This window comes from Gouania willdenowi, chromosome 1 (genome assembly GCF_900634775.1).
Source record: "Gouania willdenowi chromosome 1, fGouWil2.1, whole genome shotgun sequence".
NCBI classification, from domain to species: domain Eukaryota; kingdom Metazoa; phylum Chordata; class Actinopteri; order Blenniiformes; family Gobiesocidae; genus Gouania; species Gouania willdenowi.
The window spans coordinates 24553889-24574372 of NC_041044.1; the positions used below are offsets into that span (position 1 = coordinate 24553889).

General features: G+C 36.8%; 2 protein-coding genes across 2 annotated transcripts in view; one reads left to right on the top strand and one right to left on the bottom strand.

The window, feature by feature from the left end:
- Nucleotides 1-4487, bottom strand: part of pkn1a (protein kinase N1a) — a 43052-nt gene extending 38565 nt beyond the window's left edge. The window contains exon 1 of the mRNA XM_028455981.1: nt 3712-4487. Within this exon, the coding sequence (XP_028311782.1) occupies nt 3712-3732 (21 nt within the window). The 5' untranslated portion in view covers nt 3733-4487. The remainder of the gene's footprint in view (nt 1-3711) is intronic.
- Nucleotides 4488-7568: 3081 nt separating this feature from the next.
- c1h19orf67 (chromosome 1 C19orf67 homolog) lies at nt 7569-19292 on the top strand. Its single transcript, XM_028456530.1, has 8 exons — nt 7569-7610; nt 7808-7998; nt 8149-8323; nt 9378-9522; nt 12387-12487; nt 14919-15122; nt 17497-17649; nt 19130-19292. The coding sequence occupies exons 2-8, from the start codon at nt 7812-7814 to the stop codon at nt 19290-19292; spliced, it is 1128 nt and encodes a 375-aa protein (XP_028312331.1). The 5' UTR covers nt 7569-7610; nt 7808-7811.
- The last annotated feature ends 1192 nt before the right edge of the window (nt 19293-20484 follow it).

Consider the following 20484-nt stretch of genomic DNA (forward strand, 5'->3'; position numbering starts at 1 on the left):
AATCTCTGCTTGTGCAGGCAAAACAACAGCATTTTTGGAATCTCTTCAAACTGTCCAGAAAATCTGAGGCAGTTACATGAGATGTGTGTTTGGGGTGCTGTTCAAGTAGCGCGCTTCTCAGGGAGGAAAAAGAAAAACACAACCAGGCTCATTGAAACGCAAAATATGATCATCTCACGCAATATCTACAAGTTTCACAATGCCACGCACTCTATATGACATTTGTTTTCCTTCCTATGTCTGTTCCATGCCAGAGTTCAGCTGTGTCTTCACACCCAAAAAAACAACTCAGACTTTCTAGGGAATCAAACCCTGGCACAGTTAAAGAAAGCTAAAGAGGGCAGGTGTGAATGTGCCCTAAAATATAATGGCATTTTGGGACACACATCGGGACGATATTGATAGTTAACGGGACAAGAGGATATATGAAACTGTGCTCAGAACAACAATATAGGTCGACATTTTTGGAAAAGGAAAAAGAGCAAAAAAAAATTGCAGTCTGAAAAATAACCACCCTTTTATTTGACTAACTCTGGGCATACTTGCATATATGACCTTTTCAACTCGAGTAAAAATAAAACAAACATAAATAAGACCAATTATTCCTATTTAAAGAGACAGACAACTAAAATTAAAACCAAATGACGTCATCATGACATTTCGGGAAAAAAAAATTCTTATCAGAGCATGAACTTTGAATACATCAAACTAGAACAGTCTACACAGCCCAGATTAAAGACAAGGATATGTTCTTTTTTAACAATATTAGCACGTCTTCATTTTCTCACAGCAATTGAGTCATTCGGACTTTGTTTTGAACAGACATGCTCCCTTAGGCAAAGGATGGAAATGCTTACATCATCACTTCCAATCAGTGCTCTACCTGCCAGACTGGTTTATGAAACTTGGACACTACATTTAGACAAAAGTCTTCAGTTTCATTTTTCATATCTGGGCTTTTGGCAGAAAGTAACACAAGTCCTCAACATCAAAGCACACAACATCAAACACTGGAACGAAACTTGATTTAAGGGGCATACCCACCAAAAAACACAGCATTCTCAACTTGAGCCACATGATTAAAGTCTAGCTTCCGGCTGTTTAAATACTGACAGATGCAAGGGTAATGACGTGCTCATGCTAAAACAGATGACACACTTATCCAATATGGAAACATTGAAAGAACAGCACACAAATACCATCAGTTCTCCATTTTTAAACTGCTTGGGTATACAAAATTGTCTACACCCATCTACAACTTGGGGCATAATGGCAGCTAGCCACTGTCACGGTTATTCTCCTCCTGACTGCTACAAGAACTTTCAAAGATATAAACCAGACGACACCTGTAGTATTACAGTATATATGACGTTTTGACAGAGTTTGCAACTAAATTTCACTATAGTTACCCTTTGACACATTTTCAGTCTGTGATAGGAGGGAAGATAAATACGAGAAAGGCAAACCAATAACTGCACAAGCATACAGGAAGAAAAAGAAAAATAGTCTTCAACTAATAAACTGCAGAAGATGCACTTGTTTAATTTAGCATTTGATTATTTTGTGTGAATTTCATTTTGTAAAGTGAAAACCTAACCTTTGGAAAATAAATCAGATTAGAAAGTTAGTTCTTTTTCTTTTCAAGTTTGTTAAACTACTCTTTCCATTAGTTTTAGTAAAACTTCTATTTACTGATCACCTCTTTGTTTCACAACCAAACACCACTATTGTGCCTGTGTGTAAATGACTGTACACACAAACATAAAGCAACAGGTAGTCTGAAAAACATTGCAGCAGAATACAGTGGAAGTCAGCACATGGATGAAAGGTGCTGCTTGAGCCCTGGGTAAAGCCAGAAAGTAGATCATCATCCATTATTAACAAAAGACAAACTATCTGATTCCAATCCCACTGAGTGGTTGGCGACAGCAGACGTCAGCAGAAAGGAAATTGAAAACAAATGTTAAAAAATCACCATCTTACCCTATAGATGCCTGCACAAGCCTAGAATTAGGCAGTAGGGCTGGGAGAAATCATCAATTCATAATCGAATCATAATCAAATCAAATTGTGAAGTGCATAAATGTCCACCGGGCAGTACAGGCTGTATTTGTATTACTATTCCTTTTTTAAATTGTTTTAGTGCCTTGTTATGTTGTCAATAGCTTACACAAATCATGCTGAATGCCTTGTTGCTGAAATAAAAATTGCAATTCTGAATAATTATATACACAATCAATATTGCCTTTATTCTAAATACTATCCTGGTCAGCAATGCTTTTAAGATGTCTTGATGTGCTGCACTTGGAACGCTTTAAAATGCCGACTTCCATGTCTACCTTGTCTAGTCAACCATCCATTGTGTAGTAGCAGAAACCTTTCCTTGCTAGTACAGACCCACCACACCTTGTTTTTCTGAGCTGCTTCTGTAGACATTGATTAAATGCAACACTTCTTCATTTATGTCATTGTCACAATTAGGAATGTCCCAATACAACTTTTTCATTTCCGATAGGATACCGATATTGCAGCCTTGCGTATCGGCGGATACCGATATTGATCCGATATCAGTATGATTCATACATACTTTTTTCCCCTCTCTTTTTTTTAATAAAAAACAATCATTGCTTATTTTGTAGTGTGGAATGTTAGAAAAGGCTTGGTCAAGTGATGTTACTCAAACAAAGAACAATAGTCAACAACAGTAGGTATGAGAAAAACTGACCCATTTATTATTAACTAATTAGTTACATAATATCTACAGTATTCTACAACTGAATAAAATAAATAAAAAAGGAATTGGGAAAAAAAAAAAAACCTGAAATCAGGCTAATATTAGACCAATATCGATATCGGACACCCCTAATCATAATTACTGTAAACGTCTATGTACTAAGGACATGTGTTTACACATAGGGTTGTCCTGATCCAATATTGAAATAGGTCCAATATTAGCTACAACAACAAAGTATCAGATTATATCGGTCTTTATCTAAAATCTCGGATATGAGCATTCCATTCCAGAGCTGGCTACAGCACTAATAAATGGGTCAATGTTTCTCATACCTACTGTTGCTGACTATTGTTCTTAGAGTAAAATCCCTTGTTAAAGCCTTTCTAACATTCCACACTATACAATAAGTAATCAAAGTATATATAATATGTGCTGATACAGCATCAAAATATTATTGGTATTGGCCAATATGTACGGCAACTAAGGTTGCAATATCTGTATCGTATCGGAAGCGAATATGTCTTATTGGGGCACCCCTATTCGCACATTTATTTTACATGCATGCATACAGAGATTAAGCCTGTTAAGCATGCAGTGCTTTGGATTTAACACTTGAGCAATACTTCTATCCCTCCAACAAACCAAACACTTTGTGTGTGTGTGTGTGTGTGTGTGTGTGTGTGTGTGTGTGTGTGTTTGGGGGGGGGGGGTTAAGATTGAAAAAGATTGCCATAAACTAACAGAAGTAAAAGAGAAACTAAAATGTGACTTTGACCAATAGGAAGCAAAAAAGGAATGAATGGGGAAACAACAGAATACATGTATAGATGCATTTGCAATGGCAAGAGTTGACATATTTGACGCAAATCAAATATTTGAGCCATTTTGAATGACAAAACATTTGAAAAAATATGACTAAAAAGAGCAGAAGTTATGGGGACATGTATCTTCCAAAGCATGCAGCTGCAGTAACTTACTTGGACCGAGTCGTTGGCCATGGCTGCAGCCCCTGTTGCTCTGTCAGAAAACGTGCTTTCTACTGTCTCTCTCAGATCCAACACTACAAAGCCGGTGATCCGCAGAGGCCTGGTTGGCTCTCTCTCTCCTAACTTTTCAATGAGAGCAGTTAATTGTCACAAAGGCGACCAGTCAGGGGGTAAATCCGCAATGGTGGCCACGCCTGGGCCAACCTTCACCGTGTCTCCGTGTGGTCACAATTGATCAAATAATAAAGGCTAACGTTTTGACTGACTTTAAAAGGTAAAGTCAGTCAAAAAAGGCAGCGCCCGAACATCCACTGCTGAAGCACAGAGCTCCGTGGTCATTGTTCACCTCCTGTTCCACTGTCAGCCATTCATTAAAGGAAGAAACGTAAAAACCACCACCAGCAGCAGCAGGACTAGACCGTCATATCCAGAGGGAAGCAGCGGGGCTCAAATCCAGCGTCCAGCCGAGCAAAGCCGTCTCCTTCCCGGTGGTAACATCCGTGAAACACGAGCACGCCTCACCTCCGTCTATCACATGTCTCACAGAAACCGCCTGTCAGTCCTCCGCAAGCCGCTCAAACTCTGTCTCCACCCGGGGACAAAGACTGCCGTCCGCCTGCTGACCGTGCCCTGGACTGAGTCAGAGCCGCTCACACAAAAGGCGATTTTTCTTTGTTTTTGGACGACGGGATGGAGGACACTAACCAGCACACACACTAACCAGCACAGACACACACACACTCAGACACACACACACACGCGCGCGCTCCTGGTAGGCGGCTGATGATTGGTCCAGACTGGCTAGCGGGGGCGCGCGACGTCACGTGGTTTCCAACGGTTGGGAAGATGACACTTTTTTCAATCAACCAACTGTTCAACAAGACCAAATATTAGGGGTGGGACGATACACTGAGTTCATGAGATGATAAGATAGATTGATGTAGATGAATGTCACCTTTGTGAAGTCAATATTAGAGACAACAGAGCACGCGTTTTTTGAACGCACAACTGTTCGAACTATACAGGTTGGAATTTTCACGGAAAAAATTAAATAAATAAAAAGAAAAAACTCTGGTAAATAATATTATCGTTACAGCCAAATTCTATATAGATAAATTGTGCATGGCAATGTAAATAAACCATAATAATATCGTTTGTGTAATATTTTATCACACGACATCGTCCCACCTTTACCAAATACCACTAAAAGCTGAAACCAGTAGTTACCAAACTGGGGGGCATGTGGCATCATGACAGGGGGCTGTGAGAACAGTCTGGTTCTACATTGAGGAAAACAATTGAATAATATTTTTTCTTTGCACTCAATTAACTTTATTATTACTGTTATAAGGTATATGATTGCACATTTAATGTGCCTAAGCAAAAAAAAAAAGAGAAAATTTTGGGGGGTAAAACAAAAATCCAACTTTTGACGTAATCATGCTATAAAAAAACAAACGAAAACAAACGCCGGTGAAAATATTACCTTCTTGACAGAGGTAACAATATTGTGCATTAAAGTATCAGTTTTACAACATGTATTAATCCTTTAAGTGAACAAAGAATATGCATCAATGACATTTGTAACAGGGCTGTATGTTTAATGTAGTATACAATAATAAATGTTATTTTTTTCTCTGTGCAAGATCATGCTATGATGGGCCAGGTTTTCCCTGTGGACTCTGAGTTTGACATGTGTGCTACAGTATATACGGTGTGGCCACAGTGAAAACTGATGACGATTGTATGAATCCCTACTCTTCTTGGGTTTTAAATAGCCACAAGCCCATGCAATCTCTTGTTTGTGGTCCTTGTCATTTTGGTTTTGAGGAGAGTTTGAGGAGAGGCTAATTTAATATCAAAACCATCTGCTTCTACAACCCAATGGAACCACTCCAGAGTCAAAGTTAAGACCATCTGGGAGAGTCTGGCTCTCAGTATTAAGGATGATTAATGATGAATGATTGTAGATTACAAATATAGGCCTATACCTTCAAATAATCAATCATTTTCTTATAGTTAATTTAATATGGTCTGATTATAATCCAGTTGTACTTATTTTATTTCAATGGATATTCCTGATAAAATTACTGAATCCATCAAGTGGATTCTATCAGTAATCAAATAATAAAAACAGACTGTAAGTTATTGTTACATCCAGTGCGACCCCCAGTGGACATTTCATAAGTTACAGATACTATTTATAACATTGATGGAAAATGTTCATTGTTCGTCCAGTGGAACTTTAAACACTTTTTTTGAAATGATAATGCAGTTGTTTATTTATCGCTCATCACTGAGAAGTAAGTGGTGAAAAGCATGATGGCTTTTAAAACACATGGTGGAAAGGAGCTCATAATCTCCAGGATATTGATATCGGATATCGGTCCGATATTAGCCAGAAAACAAATATCGGATTTAATCGGACTGCATCTAAAATCACCGATATAAGCGCTCTGATAAAATACTTATTTTATAGTGTGGAATGTTAGAAAAGGCTTCATTATTAAAAAACAAACCCATTCATTGTAAACCAATGGATTACATATAATTAACCTTTGGGAATATGAATATTCTATGATTGAATCAAAATAGAAGATATTGAAAAAAATAAATCCAAAAAATCAATATATATATTATATCTGAGATTTTAGATGCAGTCCGATAAAATCCGATATTCGTATTCTGGCTGACATCGGACCGATATCCGATATCAATATCGGTTCGGGACACCCCTATTAAATATGAGTCAAGTTCCTGCTTGGTGCAGATTTCGAGGTCCAAGATTCGACAGGATTTCCTCAAATAATTTTAAACTAAGAACAATATGACGGCAAAAGTAGAAGACATTTGTTCATAATAGTTTTACAGTTTGGAACACGGTGCTCAGCAGAACACCACAGGAAATCATTCCTCATTCCTGCCATCAAACTTTACAACTCCTCACTTTACAACAGCTTCATTTGATTTTCTTTGTTGACATCTGATTATATTTGTATATTTTTGTGCATTTCTATTACATTTGTATGCATATTTGTTCTAGTATTTAATCCCTATTTAATAATGAATCCCTTTTCTAGAGTTAATAAAATCATTGCTTTGGTCTCTGTTTACTTTTAATTTTTCCACTTCACTTTTTAATCATGTATTTATCTTTTGTTAGAGTTTCTTTTAACGTTGTTATAATATCTACTTGGATCCACTGGAACAAAAGTGATTAAGGCATTATTAAAATATTTCTGACTCTGATGTTAATGTTTTGTTTTTATTTGCTTCAATGTGCGTTACATGGTCCTATAATTATATATTCACACTGTAGCCGAGTTTTTTTTTAACCACACTTTTAGTTCTGCTACTAAAAACAGCCTATAGATAACCCTCAGCATTCTCCTTTACTTCAGTTGTACTTGTTGATTCTGTAAATATATTTACACTATTTTATTTCTTATCTTTATTTTATTTTTTAATTACCAAATAAACAAAATCCTCTGTATGTAATGTACATGCTGTGTGGATTGACAGTAAAGCTGATTTGGACTTTGAGCTACAATAACGAAACACATACAATTAGGTTGAGAAAAATGAAGAAGTAAAAGTGAAATAATTAGTTGAGAAAATATTATGTATAAACTAAATCCAATCAAAATACAATGTTCATAACAGGAACCAAAAATTACATTTAGGTTGAGAAGAAAGAAAAAAAACAAACAAACAAAAAAACACTTTTAATGTTTTCTTTAAGGATATAAATGACTTTTTGGCATTTAATACACTACAAAACGTATTTGTATAGATTGTGTATTTGGTCAAACTAAACAGAGGTCGGCTTTAGGACCTGTGACCTTTGACAGCAGGCCGAGGAGGAAGCACCACGGGCGGTTACCACAGAGGTACTTAACATCTGATATTCACTCAGAAATGTTGCTCAAACACATTTTATCATCCCCTTGGAAGACATTTTTTATCAGATATTATATTGAGTATCAGTGTGGCGGTGTATTGGTGGATAAAGTTGGCCTTTTGTCATCCACAATAACTCGATGAATGTCTGTTAGTGTTGTGATGGCGGTCTGTTTGCGGCCCACAGCGCAATGAAGCACCGGCAGAGCTCAGGCTCAGGCCCAGGCCCAGCCCCAGGCTCAGGCTCAGGCTCAGGCCCAGGCCCAGGCCCAGCCCCAGGCCCAGAACCAGAACCAGCACCAGCACCTGCCCCTGTGGAGCCGTGGGTCAGAGAGCTGCAGACGGATGAAGCAGGAAGACTAGAGAGTTCGAGCAGAGGTCTCACCTGTTCTCCTTCATCATTTTCCCTCTCAAACTCTACTTTAAGCTCACTGTAGTGTAGCCATGCTCAGTGTTCATGGTGTGTGTGTGTGTGTGTGTAACGGAAGAAAACGACCAACTTCCCCCAGTTCTCCCTCTGTGTCTCAGCGGTGGAGGACAGCCTGTCCATGTCGCTAGACGTGTCCCATGTTTCCGCCTGTTCGGACCCGGACTGCGGCTGCCTTCAGATGCAGCAGCAGGAGTGGAGGGTCAACATCCTCCAGCAGCACCTGCAGCTCCTGCTCTCCAAGGCCGACGACCTCCACGAAAGACTGGGCAAAAGGTGACCTCCATCACTGCTGCTTACCCATCACCAGGGCTGGAGTCAATTTAATTACCCACGTTCAGTTACAGTTACACTTGCGAGCATTTTATTTTTTGTCCTCAGAAAGTCAATTACAATTAATTAAATTCAATTACAATTAATCACAACTACTGAGCCTGAAATAAATCACCTATTAAAAATACAAAGTGTCTATTGATACGGAAACGTAGATCCTTTTTTTCGCTAACGTGGGTTCGAATCCCATTTTTTTCATATATATTTTTTTCATTTCAACATATTTAACACGACAAATTCCACCTTTAAAAATACATATACGAATTTTTTTTTAGGGTATTTCGTGGGTTAGGCTAAAATAAAAGGGTTAGCTGGGTAGCTAAAAATAAACATGAGTTAAAATAAAACTGACGGAACTTGAAGTCACGTGGTGCACCTATCACGTCACCTAAACTGGCCAATGAGGGCGCATGCGTTTCCGTATGAATAGCCACAGCCTAAAAATTAACATTCCTCTTGTATTAGCTTTCTGTTAGCATCTCTTATGATAACGGGTCCTAAATCAGCTGTAAATGCACTAAACACAAATATCCATCATCTAATTTCTTTCCCATCTATTGGTTACCTTGTTAGGCTTCCTAATCAATAAAAATAAAAGTTTTAATAATTGTTTTTTAATGGTAATATGTGGGAAAGCTTGATAATAATTGTTCACTACATACTGTATGTGTAGAACTGTACATATAGAACTGTAACATGGTTCCTTAATTTTGTGTTAAATTACAATTGACAATTTTTATAGAATTTTTGACAATTACAATTACAATTACAAAATCAATTAAAATTTTATTATGATTACAACAACAGATTTTTTTGTTCTTACAATTATAATTATGCCATATTTGTAATCAATTACCTGATACAGGATTACAATTATAATTGACCCCAACCCTGGTCACCACCACCCTGTCCTGACTTTGTGTTTATTGTGAGTGTATTGTGTGTGTTTATTGTGAGTGTATTGTGTGTGTTTATTGTGTGTGTGTGTGTGTCACAGTGGAGGCTTCAGTCGGCTGGATGAAGAAGACATTGCTGCTGATTTGCTGAAGTTAATTCGAACCTCTCAGCCATTTTTTAACGTGTTGGAGAGCTCAGCAAGAAGCACAGAGTGCCAGTATATGCCTATACGTCTTTGCTTTAAGGTAACTCCACTCATTTCATTCACCTGCCCACAATCTATACCTGCTTATCCACATCAGGGCCACAAGTAAGGAAACCCGTTTTACGCCCCACACACACACACACACACACACACACAAAAAAAAAATCACATCACCACAGCAAGTCATAATTATGAGTTCGTATAGTCATAATTATGAGATACAAACTGAGTATTTGCAGCAGTGTACCAACACTATTACCATTTTTGGATTAGATTAGATTAGATAGACTTTATTAATCCCTTGGGAAGGCTCCGTCATTACAGGGAAATAAAAGAAAAGCAGCAAACAGGGTTGAAATAATGTATAAATACAGAATATAGAGGATATACATGAAGAAAAGCAGAATGTAGAGAAATAAATCATAAATAAACAAACAAGGTTGGTGCTACATATGAAAAATACTGCTTGTCCTCTGTTTGTTAATTACACTTTGAATAATAATTCATTCAAAACATATTTGGGCTGTTTATTCAGTCCATAGAATTCAACACATGGTACATAGTGTAGAAAATAATAGTCAATTTTGAATGTTTCTTTCCAAATTCACATTAGAGATAATTTTCTCATAATTATGACTTTCTTTCACGTAATTATGACTTTCTGTATCATAATTATGAATTTACTAACTCATAATTATGATTTTCTTTCTCATAATTGACTTGTCCTAGTGATGTATTTTCTCAGTGACGTAAACAGGCATCCATACACAAGCTTATCCTATGGTACAGTTTTATTATGTGGTACCAACATTGCTCTAATGCAGAGGTTCCCAACCTTTTTTGGGTCGTGACCCCATTTTGATATCACAAAAGTCTGGCGAACCCAGAGACATGTATTTATTTATTTTTTTATCTAGAATTAGTTTTTGATCATTTTTATTAAAGTGTGTTACAAACACAGAGTAGCCAGGGTTAGTGCACAAAGTGAGAAAGTTTAAGTTTACTATGCAGTGGTTGTCAAACTTTTTAGGCTCAAGTACCCCCTTTCTCTTGTTTCTGAATCCATGTACCCCCTTTGTCTGACTACCACATTTTGCTCAGAATGCTATTTTTGTAAATAAGTGGAATGAAACCGTATTTATTGTCTCCTGAATAGATTTATTTCTACAGTTTTTATCATTTCCGGTCATCTCCAACCTGGTGTGGGACCAAGACGGACCCTTGTATTTTAAGCTCCTGTTCTAATCAAGAACATTTCCATCATCATTATTATGATCATTTTTAACTAAAATGAGCATTATGAAACTCCATATTTGAAATGCTTACATTGGTTAATTTTCCACTCACTCTCTCTATCAAGTACCCCCTGTAGTATCATCGCGTACCCCACTTGAGAATCACTGAAGTACAGGACAGTTATGTGTATTTGTTTGTGATGTGTTTGAAAAATAATAATAATTACAAAAATTCAAAAACATAATAATAATAATAATACATTTTATTTGTATTGCACTTTACATAGAATAAGTCTCAAAGTGCTACAAAGAAAGCCTAAGACCTACAATAAATATGACTAGTAAAACAGTATAAAATCAAAAACAATGAGGCATTAAAAAAAGGCCTTTGTAAAAAGTCTTTAGGCTGCGTTTAAAAGATCATTTTAATCCATTTTTACCTAAGTTTTTTTTTTTCTTTCTTTCTTTTTTTTTTACCAATTACTAGACATTTCAGGTGACCCTATTTTAATTCCAGGCGACAAAGGGTCCCGACCCCAAGGTTGAAAAACACTGCCCTAATGCTTAAAACAAACAGGTTTGTTTCCATGAGACAATTTATGTTGTTCCATTGTTGATCCTTGTAAAGTTTTTTTTTTTTTCTATTATTATTATTATTTATCCGTTTTTATCTTGAACTGTTAGAAATAAAGCGGTAAAATAAAAATACTAAATGCATTAACAGGTATTGGGTATTATCAGACTGGTTCTAGGTATGTGGAAAAAAATCAGCAAATATTGTCTCGACAGTAGGACAGGTTTTCTATGTGATTGATGATGCATCAAAAGGCGAAGTCCAAAAACGAACATGGCCAAATACCAAAATGTGACACAGTTCGCTATAGTTTTATTCTCACTGACATGCAATAAAGAACATATCAAAATCTCAATCTGATAACTCAAATTAAAGCTGAAATTCAGCACGTATGTAAATGACACCTTGAATTTTGACTTAGGTTTAAATTAGGGATGTCCCGATACAACTTTTTCATTTACGATATTATACCGATATTGCAGCCTTGCATATCAGCCAATACCGATATTGATCCGATATCAGCATAAATCATACATACTTTTTTTTTCCCCCTTCGTTAATAAAGAATTAATAATTACTTTTTTAGTAGTGTGGAATGTTAGAAAAGGCTTGATCAGGTGATGTTAGTCAAACAGAGAACAATAGTCAGCAACAGTAGGTATGAGAAAAACTGACCAACTGGTTACATACTTTTTAACCTTCAACATAATATCTACAGTAATCTATAATTGAATAAAATCAATAAAAAATAAATTGAGGGAGAAAAAAAAAATCGGAATTTTGTCTGCGTGTGTGTGTGTGTGTGTGAGACAAGTCTGAATAGAGCCAGGATGTTTATGATGGTCTTTAGTGGTAATGCTGTCCAAAGCCATGTCTGCATAGTGTGGGGTTAAACTGGTCATAATTGCTAACTGTTACCATGACAAAACAAGGCGAGCTACGCAGCTAAAGTCACATTCATACAGAGTGCACTTGGCTGGAAATCCTGATTTATTGACGTTCTGAGAACTGAACTTTGTCAGATGTTGTATTTATACTATTTTTCTCTGTGTACCATAGAGAACCAACACCTTCTGTTGTGTGATTGTGTTGCAGATGTTGGACTTTTCTCAGCAGCTGTGTGGCAGGTTTGAGCAGCTCCTGTCGATCTGCGCTACGTACAACATTCTCTCCATGGACGAAAGTGATCTTTACAGGTATAAACAGCCACACCTTTGTGTTTGCAATTCATCTTTTAAGTTTGAGTTTTATTTCTGCAGTCATTTGTGTAATTCTTTAGCCGAAAGTGTGTAGGTTGAAGCAAAGCTCATACATACGACCTACCCCATCATAACGAAACAAAACAAGGTTCTCTAGATCAGGGGGTCTCACTCTGGGACCCACATTTTGACACGGTCATTAAATCTTGACCCACTTTTTTTTTTTTTTTAATTCAACCAGCCAAATTCAAAAATAGCTGTTGAAAACACACAAATATAATCTTTTTTAAAACATAAATCTATATATTTTCCTGTGCAACATGCCTGTCAAAAGAAAAGCTTCTTTCAAAATAAAAGACAAGTCCAAACATGAGAGAAATAAGTATTTATTTATTTTTGACCAGCTGTCTGCGACCCACACAGTACAGGTCCACGACCGACTTATGGGTCCCAACCCACCAGTTGAGAATCGTTGGTTTAGATAATATCACACACAAAACTGTGGTCAACTGTATCAAACTGCTTAAGATCTAAGAACACTCCAACTGTATATTCATTTTTATCAATACTATCGGTTATTTCTTCAATTAAATCTATTAGTGCTTGTGCTGTTGATCGATCATTCCTATCTGTTCATAATTATTTTTTTATACAAAACTATCACATCTATTTATAAATATTTTTTTCTAAAATTTTTAGAGAACTGTGGTAATATTGAGATTTGTTGTGGTTTGTGAATAGGAACGACTTTTGCAATTTTCATCAGATGAGGAAACACTCCAGTTTCAATAGAGTTAAATAGATATATGAATGGTGCAATCACACACTTTAAAGTTTTCATGTCTATATCGTCGACGTCTTTGCTTGTTTTGTTCTTAAAACCTTTGACTATGTCACAGATTTCTCTTTCTACTGGTTTCAGAAACATTGATTTGGGGTTTGAGTTGACGTAATCTGCTGCATCTATTGACATCTTTTCTACCTTTATTTCTCCTGCGAGTTTTGGTCCAATACAATAATCTATTTACTATCTCCTCCTTATCCTTAATCATAATGTTGTTTTCCATAAAGTATGGTGGGTAATTATCGGTTATCATTATTTTTATTTCTAATTACACCATTTAATATTGTCCATAATATGCCTCTTACGTTTAAAGTAAAACTCACATCATGTGACATTTAATAGACTGCTGATGAATGGGCAATATTATTTTTGATCTATTCTCGTATTACCTCCACCATTGTCTGCGTTTGTTTGTTTTTGTCTCTGAAAAGTCGAGCTAAAAAACAGGAAATATCCCAAACGGAATAAAGAGCAAGTGATTAGATTTTGGAGGGGATTCGAGTTAATAAAGTGATTCTTGGTCAAAATCAATGATTCTCTATGTTCAGATCTTTAAGCTGGTTCTACAGCACCTCCTGCTGGTGACTTTGAGCCTTTAAAGCAGACATAGGCAACTGGCGGCCCGAGGGCCACATGTGGTCCTTGGATTAATTATGTGGCCCTGCAAAAAGAAAATTGTAATTCGTGAAGTTGGAAGTTTTATGAAGCCCAACATAGCACAAAAATCCAGAAACATAGAAAACAACAGCAAAATGCAGAAAATGTCAACCAAAGTACACAGTATGGCAACAAAGACACACTAAACAACCACTTAAAACACAACATGTACAAAACGCCATTAAAACACACAAAATGCCAATGAAATTGCACAAAATGACAAAAAAAATACACAAAAAGACAACAATCACAAAAAATATCACAAAAACGCATAATGACTTGAAAAACACACAAAAAGGCAACACAAATTTGCCATATTGACAAGAAAATAGAAAAAAAATGAATTAAAAAACACACAAATTGTCTAAAAACACCAAGAAAACCCACACAAAAGGACTACAAAGACAAAAGCCTGTGTTCTTTCCTGTATTAATGCTCAGGTTGGTCATTATTCTGAATCAGAATTATTTTATTAATCCCAGGGGAAAATTGCTTTTGTTACAGCCACTTAAGAAAAAAAATAAAATCACAAATAAAAGAATAAAACATTTAACAAAGACATAACAAAGAAAATAAATGTTAATTACGTGTATAATTAAGTAAAATACTGTTAAAATAAGGATCAGATTTACACATATTACAGTGGTAAAAAATAAATCATGGTATCATGAATCATCCAGATAACTGTCAATATCTGGCAAAGAGGATATGTGTAGCTTGGTGGAGGTCTCTGCTCTGGTTTTTATTAGTTTTCAAATCTTTTACTTTATTGTTTCATCAATTCCTTTTCTTTGTGGCCTGCAGTCAGTTATAACGTGTGTTGACCTTTGGAAGGCATTGAGCAGCTTCTTGGGCATCCTTTGATACATGACACGGTGCTGTTGCTACCTTTAGTCTAACAGTATTTTGCACTCTTTGCTTTTGCAGTACACCATATTTCTGCATTGGCAGCTGTCAGCTGGGCCCCCAGACGGTCACTGCTTTCCGGTACTGTAAACTGGTCCCCTACATTGCTCATGCTGACACTGGGTTGTACAAGCGCATGCGCTGGAATGTGGACGACCGACGTAAGAAGCCTCAGAGGGAACAACTTGTGGAGGGAGAAGCAGAAACCTTCATTTTTACTGACTAGTGAGTCCAATGTGAAACCTGAGGCTGGTCTCAAACTTCCAACATTTCAGCACAGGCTTTCTCTAGCTGACCAGTAACCAGTCACTGTCATTCTTCATCACCATCAAAGCTTCAATGGTTTTAGTTTCGAAATCAAGACATGAATTCCACTGGTTCTGGGACTACTTGTGTGGTAATAGTTTGGATGTCAGAGTGTGGCTCTGTCCAGTTATGATTTTGGTTTGAAAATTGGCAAAAACAAACTGCAGCTGCTGGTGCTTGACGTGTGAACATGACCTGGTTAGAAGATTCTGGTATGGAAAGCTGTTTGAGCATTCATTTAATTTAAAATATAGACAAGCTCAGATGGCGACTCAGCAGCGTCATATATATCTGTGTTTATGTAGAGCATTAGTGCAGGTTGTGGCATTGTGTGATTATGGGTCATTGTTAATGTGGCTTAGTGGTTAGCACGTCCGCCTCACAGCAAGAAGGTCCTGGGTTCAAGCCCTGGGGTGGACACCTGGGTCCTTTCTGTGTGGAATTTGCATGTTCTGCGTGGGTTTCCTCCGGGTACTCCGGCTTCCTCCCACAATCCAAAAACATGACTGTAAGGTTGATTGGAGTCTCTAAATTGCCCATAGGAGTGAATGAGAGAGTGGTTGTCTGTCTATGTCGCCCTGCGATGGACTGGCGCCCTGTCCAGGGTGTACCCAGCGCCCAATGAGAGCCGGAAATTGGCACCGGCAGACCCCCGCGACCCTGATAAACGGGAATTAGCGGGTTTGAAGATGGGTGGACTTTTCTGCGTGGATTGTCAGTAGTGACGGGGCAGCGGCACATCGTTACGGCATTGGAGGTTGAAGTATTCTGTCCAATCAGTGACCGACCGTTTCACCTGTGTGAAAGTTAGTGAGCTTTTTTTTTAAATTTTTTTTTTTTTACTTGTCAACACTACAAGAAGTGCAATCATTATGAGACAGCAATGCATGTTTTGTTATTGCAATAAAATACATTGATTTATTTTGTGACCATCACCAGCCCTCCCCAAGGAAGGGTAAGAAACCTTTTTATTATAGGGAGGATATAAAAAGGGAGAGCAGTGTTACACCTAGGTGGAGGGGGAGGGGAAAGGGAGCAGGGAAGAGAGACTCAAGGTAGGAAATAGAAAGGGTGGGGAAGAATAGATTATTTTACTGTGAGGGTGAGATGTAAAAAAAAAAAAAAAAGAAGAAAGTTGGTGCGCTTGGCAAATAGAATGTGTGAAAGCGGACCGGACCAAATTAAAATTCAAAAATGTTGTAGATTCACCGCCTGAATCATCCACCAGACTATATGTGTGAAAGCACCCTTATATGCTAATAAAAATAAAAAGCATATTCAGGTTTGCCATTGTCTTTTGGAAATATTACAACCAATCAGGGAGCTGGATTAGGTTATAATTTGAATTAGGTCTACCAATATTACTAATTCATCTTTTGGGTTTAGTAGTAAACTACAGTCTACTAGTACTACTAGCAATATTTTTAATGTATTAGTAGTAGTCAGGGTTGGGGTCAGTTATAATTGCATAATTATAATGGTAATTGTAATTGAGTTCAGAAAATTGACTTTGTAGCTGTAATTGGCATGACAATTCTATAAAAACTGTCAATTACAATGTAATTAAACACAAACCTGGGGAACCATGTTACATATCTATGGCTTACACATACTGTACGTAGTTAACAATTATTAAAATATGTTTCATATCAAGTTTAACTGTCAGTTGTCTTTAGGATCATTTTAACATTTAAAATATATATTTTAAATCCAGGACGCCCACACCAAAAATATTAACAGCATTATTTTCATTGATTAGAAAGCCTAACAACGTAACCAAGAGATGAAAAACAAATTGCATGATAGATAATATTCTTTAGTGTATTTTACAGCTGATTTAACACATGGGTCAAAACTGACCCGTTATCATAAGAGAAGCTAACAGGAAGCTAACACAAGAGGAAGGCTACATTTTATGGGCTTATTTATTTCATCCTTGGTAATTGTAATTAATTGAATTTGACATTCAGAAGAAAATAATTATTGTAATTTTATTTATAATTGGGAAAAAAATGCCAGTCATTGTAATCATAATTGAGTTGTAATTGAACATGAATAATTGAAGACTTAATTGTAATTGAAAAAATGTGATTGACCGCAACCCTGGTAGTAGTACAAGCAATAAAAATGTAGTTTCACTAGTAGACAATTTTAGCATTACTAGTCGTTATTTTGCTTTTCCAATAACTGAAGGGTTGGCAGTTTGAATCCCGTTCTATACTAGTGATTGCTGTTGTGTCCTAGAGCAAGGCACTTTTCCCTCATCGTCTCGTATTTTTTGTGCTCCTCAAAGCTACTTCCTGTGCTACGAGGACTTGTCTATGGAGCTTCCAGAGGTGGAGGGGAACAGCCAAGCGGAGTATGACAGAAACTCTGCAGGACTGTGGTCCATCGGCCAGTGGGTGCAGCTGGACCCAAACCCCAGCCCAGAGAATTTATACGACTGGTAGGAAGTGAACTGCACATTCATCACAAACAGACCATAATTCAGCCCTGGCATTTTGTGTCCAGACCAGCCATTACATTATCAGACACCACGTAGAAGCTGTTATTAAGTCAGTGATTCTCAACATGTGGCTCTTTATGTCTTAACTTTAATAATTATTCCCCCAGAAAACCAGTTAATATTTCCTCTGGCCATTTTTTAATTTCCTTTGTCCCATTTTTGCCCCCTTTCAACATTTTCTGACACTTTAACTACCTTTTGCCAATAAATATTCTTTTTTTCCTATTTTTTGCAGGTTCATTTTGACATTTTTATCCAATTTTTGTCCTTTAATTTTTTTTGGTCACTTTTTATCCTAAGAAATACTAAATACTTTTCCCCAATAAATAATTATAATAACAATAATGCATTGGATTTATATCGCTAATGTTCCATTTAAGCCACCCTTTGCTAGAGCTGGGTATCACGACCAACTTCCTCAATCGATTAGATTTTGATTAAGGTTTTGAATCGATTAATCACGATTCGATTTAAATTCAGTATTGATCTTTCAAATTTTACTTATGTTCCAAACTTCTGACTTACATTGGGCTGGCTTTAGTGCTGTGCATTGCCATGAATCTGACCATACAATACATGATTTGCATGTCATGATACGATGTATCCCGGTACTAAACACAATACATCGCGATATCAATAATTACAAATTCCACCTTTAGAAGTATAAAATTGCATGAAATACTTTTTTTTTTTTTTAATTTGTGAGAACAAGTAAACGGTAACTAACTGTAATTAAAGTATAAATATCAAAAACAAGTGGTATGTTTATAAAAGTGTCAAAATACATTTTTCGAAATGCTTCTACATCAGATTCTGAATCAGTTTGTAACCACACATTTCATACAAGTGCCCAATGTGTTTTATGAAAATAAATTAATTGAGGAGTGAGGCAGTTTAACAAGGTCTGATGTAGTTCACCGACACCTAGTGACTGTGAGTTTACGTGTTATGCATGTTAGTGGAATTCAATGTGTTTTTCATTAAAAAACATGATTAAAAAAAAATCCATTTGGACAATTTTTGCATTAATACCACAATCGCGCAGTGAAATATTACGATACATTGCAGAATTGATTTTTTCTTTTCTTACATGCCTAGATGAGCTTCGTTTGTCATGTGTGCACTGAATTGAATGCATTCTGGCTTTGAGCAGATGCAGTAGTCGACTTTGCTAATGCCAGACTATAATGTGAGACGACTGGGGATAGAGCAACAAAAAAAATAAAAAATCGATTTTACTCAGCTCTACCCTTTGCCATTACATACCACCTAGTTCCTCGTTATTTGCCCATTTTTGGCCAACTGTTAACAGGTCTGTCTCCACTCACTCACTCGATGACCGATATGCCAGATGGCCAGTCCACCCCTAATCACAAACATCACTCCTAAGCTCTGACAGGACTGTATTCTGACTTTTCAGGATCCTGTGCGAGGTCCCACAGGCCACCTACCAGCGGATGCTGTCCCTGGGCAGTGAGGAGCCATCCTGCAGCAGTGCCACGGACCACCTGCATCAGCTGCTGCTGTCGCTGCAGTCAAAGCAGATGAAAGGAGGAACAGGGAATGTGTGTGAACCATCGTGAGGGACACATGGAGCGCTTTCACATTGTAACGTAGTTTGCGTACAGCTAATGAAAGATACTTGAGTAGGACTGGTTAATTGTGCCTACTTTAACGTTGGCTCTTTTTAACCAGACGACTCTTTTAAGCTCGAGCGTTTCCATTGTTGCCAGTTTAAGAGTATTAAGCATTTGTCATTGTTTAAAGAGCACTGTTATTTGTGTTCAAGAGTTATTTGTTCTGTAAATATATTTACCTTAATGTATCATTAATGTTCAATGAATCAAACTTGATAATAAAAAAACATTTTATTTGCAAGGAAATAATTACAACTGTTGACATGTCAAAAATCAATTGTTAGCTGCCATCATTTGGGCTACAAGTTCCCCTTGTTCAGATGCATTTCAGACCAAGCTTTCTTCTAAATAAATAAACATCCAGAGAGTCAACATTAGGTCAAACCACCATGTAGAACAAAAAATGATCCAAAGTACTCAGTTCAATCATTCAGCTCAAAAAGGCAGTGTACTAAAACCAACATATCTAATTCTCTACATACATCTATACAAGAGTCTTAAAACTGTTACTATACTTTTACATCTCAAGTACAAAAGTAAAGATTTTTCCTTCATTGCAGTAAAATACAAGACATTTAAGACAAACACTGAAATCGTAGCACAGAAAGTACTGGTCTCAGCGCAATGCTATTTGAAGCTACGAAAAAAAAGAAGTCTGAATAAAGATGAAGTTTATGGGACACAATTGGAATTTTAAAAATTACAAGAATGATTTAAAAAATAAAGTACACAAAATTACATATGTGAGGTAAACATAAAATCCGTCCTGCTTGTTTTGGGGGTTCCTCCTGCTCCAACTTTAGCTATGTTAGCAGTGGCTTGTTATCAGGCCTTCAGCATAGCTAGATGAAGCATATTCATGAGTTCAAAACATGAAGAGATTTCTAACTTTCAGAACATCTCAAATACAGCAAATGGAAAGAAATGTACATAGAACTTGGGGTTAAGTTTAGAGTATGTAAATGTGCTTTCAATACAGTGATAAAGATTTTATGCATTTCACATTTCAACCTTCATTTTGAGCTCCCATGACTTATTAAAAACCGTATTTTGCACTTCCGGTAGTGTTGACCTTTGACAGCATGTGCAGACAAGTGGAAAAAAAACGTATTGTTAATCTTATGTTAACCAACTTTTA

Excerpts from the sequence above, each read along its gene's own strand:
- c1h19orf67 (XM_028456530.1), top strand. The coding sequence starts at position 7,812 with ATGAAGCACCGGCAGAGCTCAGGCTCAGGCCCAGGCCCAGCCCCAGGC. Across the intron at positions 7,999-8,148 it reads ACTAGAGAGTTCGAGCAGAG|CGGTGGAGGACAGCCTGTCC; the intron begins GTCTCACCTGTT and ends TCTGTGTCTCAG. Across the intron at positions 12,488-14,918 it reads GACGAAAGTGATCTTTACAG|TACACCATATTTCTGCATTG; the intron begins GTATAAACAGCC and ends TTGCTTTTGCAG.